The 25,469-nt window shown below is 35.5% G+C and overlaps 1 protein-coding gene across 1 annotated transcript in view; it reads left to right on the top strand.

Annotated features, from left to right (window-relative positions):
- The window catches only part of LOC136029559 (protein PALS1-like), a gene marked incomplete in the record, with an annotated part of 254,054 nt that overhangs the window by 81,316 nt on the left and 147,269 nt on the right, over nt 1-25,469 (top strand). The window contains 1 exon segment of the mRNA XM_065708038.1: nt 13,832-13,941. Coding sequence (XP_065564110.1) covers nt 13,832-13,941 — 110 coding nt within the window.

Below are 25,469 nucleotides of genomic sequence, written 5' to 3'. Positions count from 1 at the left end.
ATAAAGATACAAGAACCGGTAAAACTTTTAATTGAGGCATCAAACATTCATTATCTCAATTAAAAGTTTATACGTTAGTTATTTTTTCATTTCATTTTAATTACTATAGTTTTCATTTCATGAATTTATGACATTTTGTGCTAAATATATACAGCTCTATTCTTTAGGATTCCAATTAAAACAACTATAAGCCTGTCTACGATTTGAGGTTCTTGCATTTGAGGTTCTTCTACCGACTACTTATCAGAAGATAGGTAGGCTTGTTTGAGCCTGAACCACGAAGAATTATCAATCGGTATGACAGGCTTATATAGCCATAGAAAATTGAAAAAAGATAAGGACTGCTCACTTCATTGATACCTGGTGGTTTTTTTCTTCTTGTTTGTTTTTCTTTCGTTTTTTTTTTTTTTTTTTTAGTTCTGGTATATTAGCAGCTGCAACCACGTAAATAGAAACTACATATTAAGGACTCGTTACCTGTATAGTAACACCTAATATTAATAGTATTACATAAGCATGATACTGAATAGAATATATTTATGAATTATTGTAAATGCAATGAGCAGTAAAGTGTAATGTAAAAAAGGACCACAAAACAAGACTGAAACTTGACAACGGATTATAAGCACAGGCCCTTGCACAGGAGTTTTTCTTAGGAGGGGGTAATAAAAACACGAAATTTATTTCACAATTTGAATAAGAAGACCATAAAAACTCGAGAAAATTATGGATTTTGGGGCGCCGAGGTCCTGAACCCCTTCCCCCAAGTGACACCTCAGAGCTTGAACTTATATTTGCCTTATCAAATGTAACAGAAAAAAAAACAGTAATAATTTTCACACGGGTCGTATGAAGTGACATTTGGTAAACTAAGTGACATTATTTACCAGAACTGTCATAAATGTACACTGTCATCCTCCTCAAAAAAGGCAATGTTATTTATTTATTCTCATCTGATTTATGCTGTATTATTATGAGGATTATGTGCAAAAATCAAACTAATCATTACGACGGCAGACAGCAAACATGTTTATAAAAAACCAACAAACGAATATTAAGGTAAAATTATATGTCGTGAATAAGTATTATTTTTGCGTTAGGAAATTATTGCTTTTAAATTTCTCTTCTATCCGTGTTTATTCATGTTATGTTGCATTCCAACGCATTTTAAAGGTTATGTAGAGGGATCACCCACTTGCCGTGACTTGCTGTACTTCTTAGAACGTCACATGTTCCGTCGCTCGCGCCACGCTTCGTTCGCATCACATAGGGCACACTTTGTGCCAAATATGGTCTGACTTCGCTATTTGTGGTGTGAGCCATCTGGTGCACACGATATTCTAAAGTGGGTACTCCTATGGTTATCTTGAATATCTTGTTTTAAATTATGGATTTTTTTTTCCTTTTGCCTAATGAGCGAGCTACATTAGAACCATACTAATTTAGAAATGATAAAGTTGCTTGTGTTGCGACATCTTTTATTTTCCGTTTTGACTAAAAATTCATTACAACATCAATTTTTAAACTGTTTAAAAATAAGAATCATACCTCTTTCAAGTGCATCAATTTCTAACAATTCTTTTTTTTTTCTTTTTTGATGCTCTTCAAGGTTTGATAGTAAGCAATGGCGATTAAATTATAAAAGCCTTGAAAACAATATTCAGCTTGTTTCCATTTTGTACCAGAATTATAACTATAAAATAATAGAAAGCATTTTCCCGAAATACAGAAATTTTTGGAATTAAGAAATTTTGGGACCTTTTATTTTTTAATTTCTATAATTTTTTATTTCGTTTTGGATAAGAAAATATGGCAATTGTTATATGGTTTCAGAACCACTGGGAATGTTGGTAATCCCTTTTCTATTAATGCTGGCGTAGCGCCAGCATTTTTATTTGGGGGACATGGCAAGAATTTATTCGAGCGCTACTGAAGAAAAGTTACCATTTACCGGAGACGCTACTAGGCTAAATTCAAAATATTACGCAATATATAATAAACAATAAACACACATTAAATAAAGATAAAATTAGGTATTAGTGATCAAGCTTTTACTGTGATTATCTGCAATGAGGTGCTGTGGGGGAGAGTAGTATAGCTTAAAAAAGCTTTTGAGTTGGCTAAGATGAATTTTATATACATCTTATTTCAGCAGGCTTCACCACTAATTCTGCAGAACGTATCCCCCCTTCACTTCCCCAGCCTCCCATCCCATCACAGGATGCTCTATCTTATAGTTGAACCAAGCACCGTTCTAACAGCCCCGTGCATTGTGCTGTTTATTTGCACGCAATTTTGAACGATTTTGACTCTGTAACATTATATTTGTTGTGCTAAACTTTTACTATGCGTGATTCATTGAAATATCATTTATGACTTATTATTAAATGGATTTGGTAGTAGGTTTGCTGCTTTATATTAATAAATAGCATTGACATAAGCGGGCCAAATAAAGCAAAAGCAGAAATACATGATAATTCTAAGTCTACTATTATACTGTTACACGAATCTTATGATATTCCAAAATTAAACGAATGTACATATAAAATAAACAGTACTTGTCTATTATACAAAACACACCCGAGAAGTGAAGTTTGGTTACAATAAAGTATGATGAAAATAGAATAATTCATTAGCAAAATTGTGAAGGTGAGTTGTGGATTGCTCAATTGAGAGCTTCGGCGTCGGTTGACCGTCTCAAAGACAAAGAAAAGTTCATTATTAACAAGATTCTTGAGCTAGCTCATTTCAGTTCTTTATTAACGCGATTCTTGAGGACACCGGTTAGTTTGCTTTGACTAGTGATAGAATATAGCGTCTCACCATGGATGTTCAAATTCAGATTTGGGATTTGCCAAGGACCGAAGAACAGGCAATTATATTTTTCCAAGACAAGGTGTTGTTTCCCAAAACAACACACTGTGTCAATGAACACGCCATGACTTTCTACTTTTACGAGAAGCAACATTTTTGGAAGTTTAACACTGCGTTTTGGGAACATATTTCTAAGTTGGAGTTTTCAAATTTTGCTAACAAAGAATTCTATTTTCATCAAATTTTGTTTTTTTCATTAGCATTAAGTAAACTTCACTTCTCGAATGTGTTTTACATAATTGACAAGTACCAAATAAACCTACATTACACACAGACTTGTTACGAAAATTGTAGTCGCCTATATTTTCTCTTTCAATTGCCAACAGTGCCTTACTTTAGACCTTAGATCTTCCGTCACGTCGAGAGGCACCCAAGGCGTCTAAGAAGAGTCTCCAATCATCTCTGTAACTGACGGCAGCGATAATGTCTTCCCACTCTGGTTGTAGGGAGGCATGAAGTTGGCGCAGGTTGCTGTTGAAGGTACGACGGAGGGTTTATTTGGGCCATCTTCTGTGGCGGGCGCCTTCGGGTAGCCAAAATAGTACTCTCTTGGAGATTCTGGTGTCGTCCATGCGTATTATTTGACCTAGGTAGCTCTATCAGCGTCTTCGTATGGTTTCAGTGAGGAATGGCTGGGCCGTGATGTTCCTTATATGTGCGTTTGTGACTTTCTGGGTCCAGTGAATACCAAGCAGCCTCCGGAGACAAGCATTCTCAAAGGATTGGATTCTCCTCTCTTGGTGTTGGTTGAGATGCCAAGTTTCCGATGCGTAGTGGAGGATGGACAGGACTTTACTGTTGAACAGGTGGAGTTCGATCTGGAGAGAGAAATTACTCGATCTCCATACTTTTTTAAGCCTGTTGAAGGTGCTGTTAGCCTGACCGATTCGGGCAACGACTTCTTTGGTTGTGGATCCTTTATTTTCGATGATGCTGCCAAGGTATTTGAAGTTGACTACCTGTTCTACATCGTTGTCACCGCATTTTTTTTTCATAGGTGAGTCGCTTGTCTCCATTCCTTTGTTTTACTGGCATTGGAATATACCCCGAATGCACCTGCTTTCTGTTAAATATTCGAGAGTAGTTCCTGAAGTCGTGTTTTGCAGGTTTCAAGTATCGCAATGTCATCAGCAAAATGTAGGTTGATGAGCAGGCGATAATTTAGGCGTTGCTCAGTTGACTCGATGCTCCGCAATATATATTCGATGACCAATGCAAACAGTAGTAGCGATAAGACACAGCCTTGTTTCATCTCGGAGAGTATTGGGAGTTTATGTGATTTACCCTCTGAAGTCCTCACAGGTGGTCGTATCCTCGTAAATGGCCATAATGAGCTTAACTATGATGTCAGGGATACCGTAATAACGGAGAAGCTTTCAAAGTGACTGGTGATTCAAGGAGTCGAAGGTTTTTTCGAGGTCTATGAAGATCATATACAGCTTGTTTTGCCAATCTCTGAGGATTTGCAAGGTGAAAATCAGGTCGGTAAAGGAGCAGTTTTGGCGAAAGCCATGTTGTTCGTTGCGGAGATATTCGTCTTGGTGCCGTTGAATACGGGCTAGAATAATGTGGGACAGCAGCTTACCAGGGATGGAACGTAAGCTAATGCCCCGCTAGTTATTGCATTGAGTGGCGTCACCCTTTAAACAGCTTTACGAGCGTGATGTGGTACCAGTCTGAGGGTACTTTGCTGTTGTTTTTCTGTTGACCAAATGATTTTGAAGAAGTCTTTTCAATAGGAGACAGGAGGGGTCATGGAGCATTTCAGCATTTCTGCTGTGGTCCTGTCGTCTTCTGGTGACCTCTCATTTCTCAGCTTTTTCACTGCCTTTAATATTTCATTTTCGGTTGGAGGCTCGGTGGTGATATCCAGCAGTATCGCCGAGGTTTCGGGGATAGAAATTGGCTCCTCTGTTTGTTGCCTGCTTATAAGTTTGTCGAAGTGCTTGGCCCTTATCTCCTTCTTCTCTTAAGCCCGAAGATTAGCACGCGATTCTCATTCTTCACCGGACCGTCACTGGTTTTCCTCTTCCCGATGATCTCGTTCGTGATCTTGTAAATTGACCTGCTATCGCCATTTTTTGCAGCTTCTTCAGTTGTCGCGGCCTGGGCTTCTTAGAAGCGGTGTTTATCTTCACACGCATTCTTCTTTACAGATTTGTCGATCAGTCTGTAAATCTCGATTTTGTAGATCTGGTTCATGTCTTGGGACGAGAGGAGCTGTAGCCTGGCGATTCTCCTTTCTTTTATCAGATTCCTGGTGCCGTTTGATAGCCACTAGTCCTTAGGTTTCTTGTGGTACCCGAGTGTCTTTTGCGCTGACTCGTTGTAGATGTTCTTTATTTGTCCCCATGTCACTTCTTGATCGTCTTGGTCTTCAAAAGAGAGTGCTTCGAACTTGTTGCTGAGTTCAATGACAAATTCCTACCTAATCGTTTGCTTTTGGAGTTTTTCCGGATCGTATTTAGGTTCCAGATTTGAAACATTTTTCTTGATCCTCCTGAGTTTAACGGAGAATTTAATGATTAGTAGGTTGTGTTCTGATCCAGCGTCGGTGCTTCTGTATGCTCTCACATCTTGTATACTTGAGCGGAACTTGCGGCTAACAAGGCAGTGATCGCTCTAGTTTCCGAGTGAACTATCAGGGGAGGTCCATGTATACATGTGAAGGTCTCTGTGAGGAAAGAGGCTACCACCTATCATTACGTCATTTGCCATAGCGAAGGCAATCATCATCGTTCCGTTTTCGTTTCGCACACCCATGCCGTGTCGAGTGCTCGTGATACGACATATCATTCCCAACGACGGCATTAAAATCTCCGAGAATACATGTTACATTATGTTTCGGAATGCTGTTTACTACTGACTGTAGATTTTGGCAAGAAAAAGGTCTTTCACAAGACGCAGAATTCATACGAACAGTAAAATACTGTTTAAATAGAACAAATATCAGAGGAAAAACACATTTCAAGCGTTTTTCAGCAAAACATGCTCTTTCTAGAATATTTTTGTTTTTTATATCCTCAACTACGTAAAAACACTGTTGCTCAGATATGCAGCGTTCAAAATCGAGTTTATAGTATTTATCCACAAAGCTTACACTGTCTTTGTTCATTTTGTTTGCACCTAGCATTCCGTTTAAGTTGTTCAAAACGGCCAAACTGTTTTCCTCTAGCCTACTTTCAATCACTGCAGTTAGAACATCAATAATAGGATATAACACTGTGTTTTGAAAAATTCTTGCCCTGTCTCTTATTGAACTATTGTACCCCAACCTAATTCTCGTTTCTGGAACTTCCGTTTCCGGAACAATTCTGGGCCTCTAAAATCACATTTATTAGCTGATTCTAAGCTGTGAAAGCAGTCATAAAGTGCCATTTGACACCCACAACGTGTACTTTTGTTTTAAAAAATCACTTTTTTGTTTAATATTTATCTTTAATATCTTTCTTATTTAATTTCACGGGTTAAAACAAGAATGACGTATGACAAAACACACGAAAAATACATAGTTTAGGCTATATATTTGCATACTTGAAGGGGTTGTGGGTAAACTACAGTGCAGCTGCAGTCAAAATGTGTTAACTACAATTGTTGCTAAATAATTCATTTTGTCATTTTGACAACTTTTGTTACTTCAAGTAGTTTACAGTTCTGCTTTACCCAAGCATGGATACGGATTCATGGATAGGCCAATTAAGAAAAAAATAGATTATTGGATAGGCCAATTAAGACGCTGCTTTGATAAAATCTTTGATTTAACCAAAAAACGTATATTTCAACCAAAGAAAAACAAAAAAATTCAGTAATTACATTCACAAATCCCCTCAAAGACTTCCTGGTGTGTAAAGGAGAGGGGTCATTGAACAAAACTATTGAACATTTAAATACATACTATTTAAAACATTTACTCATAAAAAAAGTGACAGAAGGAGAGAGATGGGGAGAGGGGGAGAGAGGTCAATTTAGATAAGACAAAAAATCTATAGCTCAAGTTAGGTGATGCACGACTCCGAGGACCTGGCAAAAAAAGCGCATGTGATAATTTACAGATTAAAACAGAGCGATAATCATAGAAAATTCGAAAATAGGAGAATTATAAACGAGATTGAGATGGGGGGGGGGCCGTGTATCATTGTTATTGATAAAACAGTCTTAAACAAAACGTCGTGGCCAAGTTTTTTTTTTCAACTAAAACTCAACAACTGTTTCCTCGAGTAATTTCAGTCTGATTCCAATCAAAACTTAATGACGTGAGTAACTTTTCAGAACATTACTATTACTGATCAAACAGTTCGTGGTAACGAACTGTAGTAAGGAGCGACCCGGCTCACTAGTAAACGAAACTCTAAAAAATGGAATTTTGATGCTAAAATATACATCAAAAGAATCAGATCTTCATGCTTATTTTAAATATATAAGTTTCATCAAATTTAGTCTTTGTCATCAAAAGTTACGAGCCTGAAAAAATTTGCCTTATTTTAGATAATAGGGGAATACACCCCCTAATAGTCACAGAATCTTAACGAAAATCACACCATCGCATTCGGCGTATCAGAGAACCCTATAGCAAAATTTTCAAGCTCCTATCTACAAAAATGTGGAATTTCGTATTTTTTGCCAGAAGACAAATCACGGGTGCGTGTTTATTTGTTTGTTTGTTTTTTGTTTTTTTTTCTTTTCCCCAGGGGTCATCGTATCGACCAAGTAGTCCTAGAATGTCACAAGAGGGCTCATTCTAATGGAATTGAAAAGTTCTAGTGCCCTTTTTAAGTGACCAAAAAAATTGGAGGGCACCTAGGCCCCCTCCCACGCTCATTTTTCCCCAAAGTCAACAGATCAAAATTTTGAGATAGCCATTTTGTTCCGCATAGTCAAAAACTATAATAACTATGTCTTTGGGAATGAATTACTCCCTCATAGTCCCTGGGGGAGGGGCTGCAAGTTATAAATTTCGACCAGTGTTTACATATAATAATGGTTATTGGGAAGTGTACAGTCGTTTTCAGGGGATTTTTTTGGTTTTGGGGGTGGGGTTGAGGGGAGGGGGCTATGTGGGAGGATCTTTCTTTGGAGAAATATATCATGGGGAACAGAAATTCAATGAAAAGGGTGCAGGATTTTCTAAAATTACTATAAAAAAAACAATGAAAAAATAAACATGGAAAAGTTTTTTCAATAGAAAGTAAAGAGTAGCATTGAAACTTAAAACGAACAGAGATTATTACGCATATGACGGGTTCTAAAAATACTTTAGCATAAAGAGCGAGGTATTTAGGAGGAGATAAATACCTCGCTCTTTATGCTATAGTATTTTTGGTAATTTCAACTATTTATTCTACGGCCTTTCTGATTCAGGGGTCATTCTTAAAGAATTGGGACAAAACTTACGATTTTGTGTAAAGAACGAGGTATTACCGAGGGTACAAACCCCCTCATATACAAAATAAAAATTAAAGAATATAAAAGTTTGTTACGTAAGTTTTTCCTTAAGTTACGTATATTTTTTACTAATAAAAAAATTCGTTAAAAATCGAAATTTATAGTTGCCTTTTTATGTAACCGAAAAATTGCATGGCACCTAGGCGTCCTTCCCCATCCCTTATTTCTCACAATCGTCTGATCAAAACTAAGAGAAAGCCATTTAGCCAAAAAAGGAATTAATATGCAAATTTCATTTTAATAATTTATGTGTGGAGAGCCAAAATCAAACATGCATTAATTCAAAAACGTTCAGAAATTACAAAAAAAAACTAGTTTTTTTAACTGAAAGTAAGGAGCGACATTAAAACTTGAAACGAACAGAAATTACTCCGTATATGCAACGGGTTGTCCCCTCCGCAATCCCTCGCTCTTTACGCTAAAGTTTGACTCTTTGCCACAACTCTGCTTTTTAAAACAATTAAAAGCTTTAGCGTAAAGAGCGAGGGATTGCGGAGGGGACAACCCATTGCATATACGGAGTAATTTCTGTTCGTTTTAAGTTTTAATGTCGCTCCTTACTTTCAGTTAAAAAAAACTAGTTTTTTTTATGTAAGGTTAGGTTCCCAGATACGGGAAACCTGTATCTGGTTTCCCGTTGTCTTTGACGCGACGGTCAATTGCCATATGGAACAACATTCCGCTTAATTTTACCCTCAAGGGTTAGTAGTTTAGCCTTACTCGTACTGACTGCTTACAGTATGAAACATTTAGGCTGTGAATATACCAAAAGCTTACTTATGTGGTTGGTTGCTATGTGAAACGACTTTTCAGTAAATTTTATTCTCAGAGAGGGTAGGAAAACGAATTATAGGATATTGATTGACCTAACCCCCTGGATTTTCCCTAGGTTTTGAAAAATACCTTTTTTAGTTTTATTTATTTACAAAAAATCACCCTTGTCCTTCAAAATTTAGAAAAATAATTGTTTTTATATCTATTTAAAAAGATCAAAAAAGATCCATGTCCCCCTTCCCTACATTTCTTTAATTCCTATCCCTAAGAAAAGATCGCCGAAGTTTCGCTCTTTCTCATAACCATCAATGGAAAACTTGTGGGCTAGAATCCATCAGATTAAATCTTTCTTTGAGGATTAGTTGTCGTGTGAATGGCCACCTTCTACAAGTATGTTCATTCAATCCCATCTGATGAGCTTTTTCTGACGACCAGTTGCCAATTACAACGGCTGTCCACTATTGAACTCTATTGAGTTTCGTTCCAACCTTGACCACACTGATTACCTTCAACTTGAATAATTCAAGTCTTATAAAAAAAAAACTTTGTTTTATGATCAGATAACATGCTTCTATGACAGTGACGGTCTTCAGCCACTACATCAAGACCACTGCATCATGTGGAAATACTTTCCATTAGTCAGCCTCATAGAGGTTTTTCCTAACCTTATTAAAGCTATGTTTTTTTGTCACATGACATGCTCCTATGTCAAGGACCACCTTCACCTTCAGCAAGATCACTTAATCATTTCGTTTTGAGGTTTTCCCGACGATCAGACATTTGGGACAATTTTCTACCGCTTTTCTTCCCAAAGAGCCTCGTTGTAACCTTGCTCTTGCAGCGATTATTCAACAGAAAAGGGATTCGAAGGAATGGAATCCCTGTAAAAGGCTTTCTTAAAGAAGTAATTGCCATCTAAATGACTGTTTTCTACAAGTACATCTACTTACCTCTTTTTGAAGAGCCTTTCCTCCCTGAGCAGTCCTTTGCCATGGCGATATGGTGTCTTGATTAGAAAATACCTAGAAAAAAGGACTGGAGAAATAAATCTGTTTATCACTGAATATCAATCTGGAACTCTTTCTATGAGGATGCTATTCCATCTGAGCCTACTGTTGATTTCTTGAAACAAAGGCACAACAGATGCTTACAACTACTGACAAAACTAGGTATAAGACTAAAGATAATTCAGGAGCTCAATGTGTGCCTGTAGCGTAAGAGAACCTTACGAAAAAATAAATTCAACTTCTATCTAGCAGCAATTACCCCCAGAGAGCCATCATCGTAAACTCAATCTTACTGACTGCCCATACATAGAATTTGCAGCTTCGAACCCCTCTTAATTGCCTTTTTTAACGACTAGCTGCCATGTGGATAAGTGCTCAGTGGAGTTTTTCTCCACAGAGCTATCGTTAAAATCCTTTGAAGCAACTCAACCATCTTACAAGAAAAGAGATGAATTTTAATTGCCAATAGTGGGCAAAATAACATAACCAAAAGGAAGTACTCTAGCTACAATGATTAGAGCACTTCCTGCAAGGGGAAATTTCCTATTTCCTTTTCTTACCTTTACCAGAACGAAGAAGTCTACATGCACCGCATGCCAGATTGAAGTCCCAACGGGTAAGTTACAGGAGTAAACCTGTCTAGGTGTGTAACAGAAGAACTTGTCTTAGAGTACTAGTTGCATTCCTTTAGCATTCATGTGCCTACTGGAGGGAAAAAAGCTGCTCACATTTATTTAAAGCTATTAATACAGTCAGTGAAAATGAAATCGTCCTTCTTACAGTTCTATGTAGGTGCCAAGGATTACTACTAGTACTGGTCGACGCTTTTTTTTTCTTTGTCTTAGCCCATTTCAAAAGAGCCATGGATAATTTGATCGCCAGCAATCCGAAAAGAATAACTACAATCTCTAAAGTAACTTGATTAGGTGGTGCACCCTTCCTGCAAGCATTCAGCCCTTCAAATATACGGGTTGGGTTCAAAGGTTCTAGCAGTTGGGTATTTAGTCCTGACCTCTAAACCAAGGTGATTGTTGTCATATATAAGTGAGAGACCGAAGATCAGCATGTCGTCGGATCTTATGGTGACTGTAGGTGATAAAGATAAACTTCAAAGAGCAGGACGGAGGAAGAATGCATGTAATAAAGCAGTAAACTGTGGGCATCACTGAAAGCCTGCCACTGACCCAGTTACGACCTTTCCTTTGGGGTATCACTCTGGAGCAGATCAGAGCTTTTCATAAAGCTGCCCCTAGAAAGTAATCAGATAGGAACAAGAAGCATGGTTAAGCTTTAATATTAATAGATATTAAGCAACATTTTAATAGATATTCCAGTTAAACAACAAACCAAACCAGAGGAGAAAGCTAGACTATGGAAAAGGATAAAGTTGCAAGGCCGAGGTCAGGTCAGCGAGTAGCAGTAAAGAGATTTTGCACTATGGTGAAAAAAGAGACGACTTTTTCGCTGTATGATGGCTGCGATGAATCTTCTATTCACCACGGACAAGAAAAAATGAGTAGCCTGTAGTGTTTGATCAGATTGCATTCAAACATTTTTTTTAAAGGGGGTATATGTTGGGGAATATTCTGCATATGCTGCTTAAGTGACGAACCCAGACTCAGTCAAAATAAGTAGGTTAGTATGGCAGGCATAAACGAGTGGAATTGGCTTATCAGTGAAGATGTAACAATTAATTCCCATGAGTATATTTTAAAAAAAACATTTCTGACACTGCTCCTGCAAAAGGGACCATATTGCGAGTCTCCTCTTTGTTCAGTATCGAAGATTGGTAAAACGGAAATAATGTCTCAGTTTTTTATTTGTTTTTGTAATTAAATTTGTGTTGCCTAACTGATTTAGCTAATTTCATCTGCGCATGTCTTCTAGTGGCCATAGTATGGCTCACCTTAAACTATTCTTAGTATATACTGTGTGAGGGGGCAAATAGTGGACGCTATCCATGGGGCTACTTGGTTTCAACTCCTCTCCACACATTTTTTTGTTTTGTTTTGTAAAAAAAACGAGGTAACCCCCCCAGCCCCCAAAATAAATTTTTGATATGATCCTGGGGCCAATCATAACCTTCCAGTGGTTAGGATAATGATCGAAATTTTCAGTATTATCAGGTACAAGCAGAGTTCCAAAGTACTTCGATGCTTGCAAGTAAAATTTACTTTCCGAAAAGCAGTTTTGTTGATTGGTAAAGCAAAAATAATGGCTTAATTTTATATTTGGTTTTGTAATTTAATTTTTGTTGCCTTCTAGGCGACTTAACTAATTATACCTGGATATGTCTTCTAGTTGCCATACGGAACCACCACCATATCCAGTTCTCCACAACCATGGGTGGCTCATCCCAGACCATTCCTAGTCTATACTGGTGGAGGTGGTACACATTGGTTAGTCAGAGCCATCTCTAGGGGAGAAGGAACCTGTTTTGACCACCCCTCCCCATCTCACAAAATATTTGTCCCAATTTCACAAAAGTAACAAAAACATTCTAAGACATTAAAACATTCTAAAAACATTAAACAAAAATAATGGCTCATTTTTATATTTGGTTTTGTAATTTAATTTGTGTTACCTTATAGGCGATTTAACTGATTATACCTGGATGTGTCTTCTAGTTGCCATACGGAACCACCACCATATCCAGTTTTCCACAACCATGGGTGGCTCATCCCAGACCATTCCTAGTCTATACTGGATGAGGTGGTACACATTGGCTAGTCAGAGCCATCTCTAGGGGAGGGGTAACTTGTTTTGACCACCCCAATCCCCCAAAATATTTGTCCCAATTTCACAAAAAGTAACAAAAACATTCTAGATTCAGATGTCTATTTGTCTCTTATGAAGTCTACTTCAAAAGGTTAGATTTCTTTTATTGTTATTATTTTTTCTTAGCACTGAGGACGCTGAGGCAGAGGTTCTTGTCAAAATATTTGCTTATTTTTGCTTAATAATGGTCCACTGGCTGACACAACCATAGTTTTTCTCTACTATTTGACTTTTTTCTCATTTTGTTGTGTTTTCTCTTCTTTGCTTCATAAGTAACAAATACTTATATAAACAAATTTTGTTGCATTTTGTAAAGTTTACCTCCTCCTCCTCTACCTTCTCTTCTTCCACCCCTTCTCTTCCTGCCCTTCCGCCTCTTTCCCTGAACAAAATCCTGGATACGGCCCTGTGGTCAGTGATAACTTTCTCGAGATTAGAATGATGTATGAAATTTTCCAATATTCTCAGGCTTATGCAAAGCTACAAAACACTTAATTACTTCCGAGTAAAGTTTACTTTCCAAAAAGCTGCCCAGTATGGATCATTCCCCCTATTTACGGGTATAGAAAATGTTTATATTAATAGAAAATTCCACAGTATGAGGATCTGTGGAAGCAATTATTTTTGTTATATTATTAGGATTACGAACTAAAATTAGGAAACAATTGTATTCTAAATTTAATTAAAATAGTTTAAACAAGTTTTCTTCAAAGTGAATTGGTATATTTAACCGTATTTGTTGTAAAACATTGACTGAACTATTCAATTCCTTGGGCATTTTTTGTCTGATTTATTTACTTGCTAGAAAATATAGATCTTCCTTCCGACTGTAGAATTCTTCCGTTTTCCTTCCTTGCAACAAGTAAAAAGACGTATTGATCCATTTAACATTTCCAATAAAATAAGAAAGCCCTAGATTCCTTTTCTTGAAATTTTTTACTTGATTTCTTCTCTAGGCTCTCCGGCAGATAGGGCAGATTTGGAAGTAGGTGACGAAATTTTGGAAGTTAATGGAAAATCACTGGAAAATGCCACGCATACTGAAGTTATCTCACATATCCATCAGGTTGGTTAACTATTAATTTTCTTCTGGCAATTTTTTATATAAGGAATCAAAGAAATCAAATAAATTTAGTTTGTTCTCCCGATGTCTATTCGATTGAGAAAGAACTTGTAAAAAATTAAAAAAAAAATCCGTGATTTCTTTAATCAAAATAATTCGTTGTTTGTAAGCTGATAGTCTGTTATACTAATATTCTAATAATTACAAACAAATGAAAAAGCTTTATTAACTTTAATAGCCCTGCAACTACTCATGACTAAGGTAGGCTTTCAGAAGCAAACAATATGTGTAATAGGAGATTTAGTGTGATAAAAGGAAAAAGAAATTCATCCGCCATCTAGGGTAACCCTTTTAAATTAAATTGTTGTATTATTGAACTAACTGAACATGAAAATAAATTACTGCTACTGCTACTAAAAAGTCAGTGTAGCACCAAGCTCCCTAAGGTCAACACAGATGAGCCCGCTCCTTCTCTTGAATATACTCAAGTAATCAATCTTTACCTCCTCCTATTATGAACTAAAATTATTATGAGGAAGCAATTGTATTCTTAATTTAATAAAAATAGTTAAAACAAGGCTCTTTCAAAGTGAATTGGTATATTTAACCATATTTGCTGTTAAAAAGAAAAATAAATTAATCCGTCATCAAGGGTTACCCTCTTAAATTAAATTATTGTATTATCAAACTAACTGAACATACAAATAAAATACTACTACAGCTACTTAAAAGTCGGTATAGCACCAAGCCGCCTAAGGTCAACGCAGTTGAGTACGCTCCTTCTCTTGAATATATTCAAGTAATCAATCTTTACCTCTTCCTATTCATAAGTAGCCTCTTATGAATAAGTAGCCTTCCTATGCTTAAATCTACCTCTACCTATCTATAAGTAGCCTCTTATGCATAAGTAGCCTTCCTATGCATAAATTTACCTCTTCCTATGCATAACTAGCTTCTTATGTTTAAGTAGCCTTCCTAGGCATAAGTTTACCTCTTCTTATGCATAAGTAGCCTTTCTATGAATAAGTTAACCTTTTTTCTATGCATAAGTAGCCTTCCTCTGCATAAGTTTACCTCTGTAAGAGGTAACCTTTATATTTAAATTTGAAACTTTATATCTATTCATTTCTCATAGCAAATCGTTGATTATTTTTGGTGATTTTTTTCTCTCTTACGTCGAGACGTAGGTACTTTTGCATGGTACATGCGAACCCTTGATTTGACACTTTGAGAACTTTGCCATTCACCTGAAACTCTAATTTGCGCTGGTTTCCCGCCAATCTCGACTCTGATGGCTGAAATTCCTTCCGTTTAGGCTAGAAAGGCACATACCGTCGGATTAACGTACTTCGGATTACCTGAAGGCTGTGTCGAAAGAATTTATACAATATTCCCACAAGCATTGGCTTTATCCGAGATTTATAATCTAAAATTAAATTAAAAAAAAACTAATTTTTTTAGCTGAAAGTAAGGAGCGACATTAAAACTTAAAACGAACAGAAATTACTCCGTATATAAAATGGGTTGTCCCCTCCGCAATCCCTCGCTCTTTACGCTAAAGCTTTTAATTGTTTTCAAAAGTAGAATTGTGGCAAAGAGTCAAACTTTAGCGTAAAGAGCGAAGGTTTGCGGAGGGGACAACCCATTTTATATACGGAGTAATTTCTGTTCGTTTTAAGTTTTAATGTCGCTCCTTACTTTCAGCTAAAAAAATTAGTTTTTTTTTATTTAATTTCTGAACGTTTTTGAATTAATGCATGTTTGGTTTTGGCTCTCCGCACATAAATTATTAAAATGAAATTTGTATATTAATTATTTTTTTGGCTAAATGGCTTTCTCTTAGTTTTGATCAGACGATTTTGACAAATAAGGAGTGGAGAAGGAGGCCTAGTTGCCCTCCAATTTTTCGGTTGCTTAAAAAGGCAACTAGAACTTTTAATTTTTAACGAACGTTTTTATTGGTAAAAAATATACGTAACTTATAAATTAGCAACTTACGTAACAAACTTTCATAATCTTATATTTTTATTATGTATACAAGGGGGTTTGTATCCTCGTTAATACCTCGCTCTTTACACTAAATCTTAAGTTTTGTCCCAATTCTTTAAAAATGACCCCTGAATCAGAAAGGCCGTAAAATAAATAGTTGAAATTACTAAAAATACTTTAGCATAAAGAGCGAGGTATTTATCTCCTCCTAAATACCTCGCTCTTTATGCTAAAGTATTTTTAGAACCCCTCATATGCGTTATAATCTCTGTTCGTTTTAAGTTTCAATGCTACTCCTTCCTTTCATTTGAAAAAACGTTTTCATGTTTATTTTTCAGTGTTTTCTTATAGTAATGCTAGAAAATCATGCGCCCTTTTCCATTAATTTTTCTTCCCCCATGACAGATTCCTCCAAGGAAAGATCCTCCAAAATAGCCCCCTCCCCTCAGCCCCACCCCCAAACAAAATAAAATCCCCCTGAGAACGTCTGTACACTTCCCAATAACCATTACTATATGTAAACACTGGTCAAAGTTTGTAACTTGCAGCCCCTCCCCCAGGGATTGTGGGGGAGTAAAGCATCCCCAAATACATAGTTATTATGGTTTTCGACTATGCTGAACAAAATGGCCATCTCAAAATTTTGATCCGTTGACTTTGGGAAAAAATGAGCGTGGGAGGGGGTCTAGATGCCCTCCAATTGTTTTGGTCACTTAAAAAGGGCACTAGAACTTTTCATTTCCGTTAGAATGAGCCCTCTTGCGACATTCTTGGACTAATTGGTCGATACGATGACCCCTGGGAAAAAAACAAAACAAACAAATAAACACGCACCCGTGATTTGTCTTCTGGCAAAAAATACAAAATTCCACATTTTTGTAGATAGGAGCTTGAAACTTCTACAGTAGGGTTCTCTGATACGCTGAATCTGATGGTGTGATTTAAGACACCATCAGATAGAATCGTTAAGATTCTATGACTTTTAGGGGGTGTTTCCCCCTATTTTCTTAAATGAGGCAAATTTTCTCAGGCTCTTAACTATTGATGGGTAAGACTAAACTTGATGAAACTTATATATTTAAAATCAGCATTAAAATGCAATTCTTTTGATGTAGCTATTGATATCAAAATTGCATTTTTTAGAGTTTTGGTTACTATTGAGCCGGATCGCTCCTTACTACAGTTCGTTACCACGAACTGTTTGATAAATTGGTATTATATAATTGAATTTAGTGTTTTATTTTGAAAGGGTGTGTTAAGGGAGAAGTTGACTGTTACGTTAGTGGTTGAAGGGTATATGATGTTGTAGATGTGTTTTGTTCTTAAACCTATTCTCAGGTTAATGTTAGATTTTTTTTTTGCATTTGTTTGGCTATCTCTTCCATATCATGTTGTGGTATTTGGAGGGGATATGTTTATGTTAAGTGTTTTATCAATATTTGATATTAAATAAATAAATAAGAAAATAGATTTTTTTTTATTTATTGCTTTAGCATTTATCTTTTAAAATCCTTACCATTCTATTCTTTGCAATGTATTCTTCGCTTATTTTAGCAAATAAGTATGAAGTTAATAACATTATAGAAGCAGTAGACAAAACTATGCTTTACTATAGGACAATAAAGTCGAGACAACAGGGGTTTTCTTTTTTGACTATCCTGGGAAATCGAGATCTAAGGAAAGGACCTCTAGGGAATACGTTTTCTACAAAGGATTTTCAAGTGTATTTATTAGAAAATATAATAAATGTGTACTTCTTCATATTCCAGGAGTTTTGATTAGGTTCCCTAAGGAAGAATGTAAGTAATTATTAGAAAACAGAAGTAGTTATCATTCCAACGTTTTGGAGCTCTTTTAATATAGTCTAGCCTTGATCAAGAGATAATTGAAAAGAAATTTGTGAGGTTCGCCATTGAATTTTTTTGAAAATGCTGCCCTAGGTGGCATGGCTGGGGGGTACCTTGGCTTCGGTGGGTGACCGCTTTGATAATTTTTTTTTATCTTAACGTATCTTAACGCCTAAAAACACTTTGATGTATAAACCACTAGTGTTTAATAACAACACATAACGTTATAACAACACATAACACAATAACAACACGTAGGAACAACAAAATAAAGTATATTTTTTTATTATTTTGGTTTGCTCCCATAAAATTGACGTTACGCCATAACTTTTTCATTGCCAAAACTCAGCGGGGACCAAACAAAAATCAGGTCGTTCTTGTACAGAGTAGAGGGAGGCCACAAGAAAAGATCTAAAGTAACCTGACTTCAAAATATAATAATATTTTGCCTCCTACACTCATTTGAAGTGTACCTGAAAACAACCATTTTTGAAGATATATCTTTTATCTGTTTCAAAACTATGAAGTTTTTAAGCCAGTATCACATTTTTTGTCAGTGTTACCACCTTGAAGCGTGAAAAATCAACAAGCACATCTGATTAATAAGGATTTTCGTCTATAAAACCTCAAACATTAACAATACGTTGATTTTAAAAGACAACCGCCTTTTCAAATGAAAGATATACCTATTTAAGGCGCACCTACCTAAGTTCCTAGCTCATTTCTGCTGATTTTTCAACCACGTTTTTGTTTTCTTGAGTTGACACCTGCACAGGCTGCACCTGAAAAGCTGTATAGCTACATGTGGAGGTCTTCTTCGTTAAGCATTGAATTTCATATTTTTTCAAATTTTTAAAGACATATACTGCTGGGCAAGTTTCCACTAATCAATTCAGACAAACAGATGTTATTTTCTCTATCCTTGGTGCTTAGATGTATATGGTGTATAGGTATATAACATGTAGATGGCTGTTTAACTTGTAGATGACTGTATAACATGTAGATGGCTGTTTAACTTTCTGCCTAACCAATTTCAACAATTAGATTTCATTTTCACTGTCTTTAGTACTTTAAAATGAGTGAAAATTTCAACAGAATAGTCAGTGGAGCCTTGTCAGATTCAGGCTGATCAGTGGGGTGATGAATTACTTGATGTCGTAACAGCAACTTAGTTTTACAACAAGGGTAACTATTTGCGTTGATAAAAATCTTCGCTTGGAAATAATTTTTGAGCCTCAACTGCTGTATAAGGCATAAATTCCAGAAGTAAAGCCCAAGACAATCTTTTTACGGGGCATTTTGTCTTGGAGAGGGTTCTGGGATTATCAACATGCATATAGGAAAATATAATACTTTTTATATTCCTTCCCAGAGGATACAGGGATACATAATACATGTGACTGTCTGTTCGGAGAAGATCAGAATGGGGGGTTCGGGTAAAGTTCGAGAGGTAGAGTTTGGAAACTCGTTTTCTATCATTGATTGGTACAGATGAGAAAGCATTAAAATTGGTGTCTTTCTTGTTATTTTTTGTTTGCAGATGAGTCAAGATAGGACTGGGGGATGTTGGAAAAGGGATAGATTTGATTATTCTTTCGCTTAAACCATAGTTTTTTATGCTGCATCTAATCATAAACCGGACTTATTTATCAGTTATGCTTAGTAAGCATAATGTAGTCTGTCTTTTGGGAAAGCTTAACCTTACCCATAGACAAATAAGAAGAAGCGGAGCTTTAAGCGAATTTTATTCTATAAAAGTCTGCTTCTGTATAGCCTAAGGCCAATAGTAAAGTTTATAATATGGTATATTATAAGTTTTAGATATTTCATGTATTCTAAATATTTTAAGTATTATTAAGTTTATCATAAGGTTTGTCATAAGTATAAATATTTAAATATAATTATAAGTTTAAATATCAAATTATAACTTTAAATATAAGTTTATTATACGTTCTAAGGTTTATTATAAGGTTCATTATATCGTAGATCTAATAGTGTGGCTACCTCAACCGATTGTACAACTCTATCTGTAAGATTGCATGGAAGTTTAATGTTAAATCTTCCGTGCCAAAGATTTTGCAAGCTCCCTTCTCGGAAAACAAATTCCGACATATTTTTTGTCAATATCATATTGACAAATATACTGTTTTATCAATAGCAACAAATTTCAGCAAATTTTATCAATAGTGTTAATACAGAAAAATGTATGCACAAGAGGGGGGATGTGGTCACCAATTTAAACCGAAAAACTTTGGTTAAAGAAATTCATTGTTTTTTCAATTTTGCCTAATATTGCCTAATATTGTAATTGCCTATAAATTATAATTGCTTAATATTGATTTTGTGATATAATAAATAATTTACTATCTAATAAATATCATATATATATATATATATATATATATATATATATATATATATATATATATATATATATATATATATATATATATATATATATATATATATATATATATATATATATATATATATATATATATATATATATATATATATATATATATATATATATATATCTATATATATAAAAATAAGTTGTCTGTGTGTGGATCTGTGGATGGATCAGGTGACGTCATGTTTGTTCGCATATGACGTCTGAATTATTTCACACTAATACAAAAGAAGAAAAAAACTAAAAAAGGTAAAAACTACAAAAAAAAACTACAAAGAAAAAAAAACTAAAAAAGCTAAAAAACTAAAAAAAACTAAAAAAAGGTAAAAATCTAATAACTAAAAAAAAACTGAAAAAAAATAAAAAAAGGCAAAAACTACAAAAAAAATAAAAACTAATAAAAAAACTAAAAAAGCTAAAAAACTAAAAAAACTAAAAAAAACTAAAAAAAGGTAAAAAACTAAAAAAAACTAAAAACTAAAAAAGAAAAAAACTAAAAAAAAGGAAAAAACTGAAAAATAAAAGAGAAAAAGAAAACTAAAAAAATATGAATAAATATATATAAAAATAAGTTGTTTGTGGGTTATGTCTGTCTGTCTGTCTGTCGAGTGACGTCGTGTTTGTCCGCATATGACGTCTGAATTATTTCACACTAATACAAAAGAAGAAAAAAAACTAAAAAAGGTAAAAACTACAAAAAAAACTAAAAAGAAAAAAAAACTAAAAAAGCTAAAAAACTAAAAAAAACTAAAAAAAGGTAAAAAACGAAAAACTAAAAAAAACTGAAAAAACTAAAAAAAGGCAAAAACTAAAAAAAAACTAAAAACTAATAAAAAAACTAAAAAAGCTAAAAAACTAAAAAAACTAAAAAAAGGTAAAAAACAAAAAAAAACTAAAAACTAAAAAAGAAAAAACTAAAAAAAGGAAAAAACTGAAAAATAAGAGAAAAAGAAAACTAAAAAAATATTAATAAATATAAAAAATATAAATATAAATATAATATAAATGGATATAAATGACGACCGGGACACCGGGACACAAGGAATATAAATGACGCCCGGGACACTCAAAGAGAAATCACAGACTGGAACACCGGGACACAAATGACGACCGGGACACAGGGAATATAAATGACGACCGGGATACAGGGACATAACTACAAAGGGGACGCCGGGGTGCACAGGGGGATATATAAATGACGATGGCGACTCAGGGAATGGTCGATTAGCAATCACCATCAACAAAGCTCAAGGGCAATCATTAGAATCATGAGGTATAGATCTGAATACGGATTGTTTTCCCATGGACCATTATATGTTGCATGTTCAAGAGTCGGTAAACCTGACAATCTATTTATATGCACAGACAATGGGACAGCAAAGAATGTTGTATATTCGCAAGTTTTACGTAGTTAAAAACATATATATATATATATATATATATATATATATATATATATATATATATATATATATATATATATATATATATATCTATCTATATTCACAGGTGGGACATAGGGACACAACTACAATGGCGCGTAACTAATATGGCGCGTAACTAATATGGCGCGTAACGACTTACGCGCGCGGGGGGGGGGGGGGGGTTGGGGGGGCGCGAAGCGCCCCCACCAACTAGGTGTTGGGGTGGCGCGAAGCGCCACCCCAACAGCTAGTATATATATATATATATAATAGTGAATAGTAATTGTTTTTATATTATTTTATACTCAAGTTAAGTAAGACAATACTTGTTGTACATTGCTTACTTATGTCTACTCACAATATTTGTAATATGGGCACGACCAAGGAAAGTAACAAGTCAAGCCCAAGTTTTCTCATTTTATATCTTTGTGATTGTCTACGAAGCCAAGAGGCTTACAAGAGTAAATAAGGCTAGAATAGCTATCTCATAGCTCATCCCATTGCAAAGAGAATTCGAAAAATTTCCTAACAGTCGCTGAGACCATTTATATTTGTCCTATGTAAATAGCTCCTCACTTTTTCAGAGTAAACACTGCATCTGTTGAGCTCTTATTTGTAAATAGAAAAATGGAATGGAAAGGACCTTTGATAATTAGTCAATCATAGTATTTAACTCGACAAACCTAAATGAGTTCTTTTTGAAGTGTAATGACTCTCCTTAGAAAAATACTCTACCCTAAACTCTCGAATTTGAAATAGTCGAAAACTTGAAAAGAAACTGAAAATTTGTTGAGAAACGTTCAAAATAAACATTCAATAAATCGGATCAGATAAGTCAACAATTTGCATTTTAATCGTTTCCAAGCTTTTTTTTACCTGTACCACCATTTAGCTAGATCAGAGTTTCCAAATTTAAGAATAAAAATATCGACGTTTTTTTTAATGACACATTTCATGTCATATCACTTACAATATTATTTAATATTTATATTTGGTATTATTTAGTTACACATTGATATACTGCACATGAACACCTCCGATTTTTTTACTCAGTGTTTTTTTTTTGTGAAGCTTTTTGTGGTGTATGGAAATCATCGATTTGAAGCAACATTATTTCACATGTACTAATACACATTAGCTCGTCAGTGAGCTGCACATTAGCTCACTCATGTAATCAGGGCCGTTAAAAGGGAGAGAGTGACCAGGGCAATCCGCCCCGGGTGCCGAGACCAGGTGGATCCCGCGGCTGGGGCATCTGAGGACTTTTTTATTCATGTTTGAGTCAAAAGAGGGCCGTAATTAATTTTGACCCGGAATCCACTAATCCTAGGAACGGCCCCACATGTATTGATGTATTATGACTATATAAATATCATCATATAACTACCTAGACACACATTACACATAAGGTTGATGGCCATTAGTGTGTGATTGTAAACAGTTTACCCCAAAAAAATTCTGACTTCTATGTTCAGAGGCAGTTCTAGGGGGCCCCAGGGGCTGGACTAGAAAGCCTTGCAGGTTGCATCTGGCCCACAAGCCGTAATAGGTGACCCCTGAGCTAGATAGTCATTTTCGGATAACCGTCTAGAGCCAAACGAAACACAGGCTGTCCCCGAATTGGGTAGGAGGATTTTGCAAGAAGAAGTTAAAGGAAAATGGGAACTTCCTGGGAGGGAATAAAGAGGGAGGCTTTGAATAGGTTGGGATGGAGGTGGAGCGTACGGAGCTGTGTTGGTATGTGGTTTCTTGCTACAATGAGCTGTTAGAAGTAGTTGTAACACTTGACTAGATCTCTTCATCCCTGAAATACCGCTAAATTTTCGCTTGCTCAGTTTTTTGGAATCCAGTGACTATTTGTAAAAAGATTTGAGAGAAACACAAATCTGCATTTACTTTCTCTCAAACCAATGCTTACAATTTAATTTTGTTATTGGAGTTCTGAGTTGATTTCTGAGTATTTTTAATTAAAAATGAGTTCACAAGAACATGAGATCTGCTTCGGCATAGTCTCCCCCGTGAGGCTCAATGGAAAGAGCAAGAAGTTTTGCGTTGTAAGAATTCTGAAGTAGCAAATGTATCTGGGGTCATTTCCAATCATTGGATTTTGCCTTGCTTTTCTTTTGTTTGCTATTCTTACGCATTCAAATTGAGTGCTTTTTGCATAATTCCTTTGTGCTTTTGTCTATAAGACAATGCGCATTCTGCACACTGATTTTCTGCAAAACGTGGAATTTTAGTATGTAGGGTAATACCTTCTTGCTCGGCTAAGGGCAGTGGTAGTTCTGCCCACTCTTGCGCCGGGGCAAAATATTTAATAGTGCCCCCCCCTTTCCCCCTGTCTCCAAAAATTTGCATGTCAAATTCTGACAAAAAATTTAATTTATCAACAAATTTTTCATTATAGTTAAATACGCCTTTTTTTTACTTTAGCCTCTGAAAAATTATTATTTATCTCGTTCTAATTTATTGCTTCTAATTCTTTGCGTTCTATGCACATTAACACTAAAGCATTTTGTCGCTCGTGGCCCATAGTCGATCTGAGGTACGTTAATATTAATCTAAGTTTATTAATTGACCACTCATTACTGGCCACCGGCACTGTGATTACAAATAATATTTGATAGGCAACTCTTGCGTTTGCGAAGACCCCTTTCGTCTCCATATTGCAAAATTAATTCTAACACATCTATAGGTTTCTCTAAGAAAGTTTTTCGGGGTTGAATTTCTCTTTTTTTCATATTTTGGAGTTCGTTGAACAACTGAATGGCATCTAAATCACTGAAATACTTGACTTGCATTGCTACTTACTTCTATTTTCAAGGAAGTGTGATGAAGATGTGTGAAAAATGAAATTTCAAAAATTACAAAATGATTATGATCGCTAGACTATTTATGTAAAATGTTCCCTCCCCCTAAAATTTTGCACCCGGGGCAAGTTCCCATCTGTCCCCTTCCTAAAACTGCCTGTGGTTAAGGGACCCCACTGAGGCAAGAAGGAACAATTTGGGGCCACAAAAACAGCTTGGCTGTCTCCAGGCCAAGGAGACAGCCAAGGGGTTTCCAGTTGCAACCGTGTATGTCCGCAAAATAAATGAAATTTTTGCCCCTTAATTTCATCAGACATTTTATTATGGCGTAGTAGTAGTCAAACTGTTGCATTATCTTATAACGTCCGTTGCTTAAAATTAAAGAGATCATAGGGCATACAATGAAATTTTGAGAACAGATAATTACATAGTGGACGAGTTTTATTGATTTTGAAAAATTTAATGTCCGTTTCTCCTCTTAAATTGAAAGTTAAAATCATTAGGACATTTACTAGAAATTGTCATCTGGAAATTTGCCAGGAAAGGTTGTCAGGATTTAACTAAACTTGGTGGGAGTTAGAGCATATGCCTTTGTAACGATTTTTTTATGAAGACAGGATTTGACCTTTGTAGGCAAAGAAAGGGGGAGCTATATAAACATTCGAACATCTAGTAGAAATGGTTATCATATCTCAAACAATCTTTGTCAGGAACAATGATAAGCGTCTCAGTGACATCTAGAAGTCTAAACCATTTTGACCCCTTTGAGGGGTGAGGGTCCCTAAATTCTTCATAAGATCTACCAGAGTAGGTTGCTGGTTCTCAACTTGGCGAGAAGAAAAAGTAATCATCGTAATTTTGCTGCTTGGGAACCAAAGGTTGCCATATTATAACAAAATTTTATTAAGAATTAAATAAAAAAACAAGTTTTTTTAAATGAAAGTAAGGATCGACATTAAAACTTAAAACGAACAGAAATTACTCCGTGTATGAAAGGGGCTTTTCCTTCTCAACGCCCCGCTCTTTACGCTAAAGTTTGACTCTTTCT

This window comes from Artemia franciscana, chromosome 7 (genome assembly GCF_032884065.1).
Source record: "Artemia franciscana chromosome 7, ASM3288406v1, whole genome shotgun sequence".
Taxonomy (NCBI): domain Eukaryota; kingdom Metazoa; phylum Arthropoda; class Branchiopoda; order Anostraca; family Artemiidae; genus Artemia; species Artemia franciscana.
Note: the sequence above shows the minus strand (reverse complement) of the source record. Positions and strands in the feature narration are given on the sequence as shown.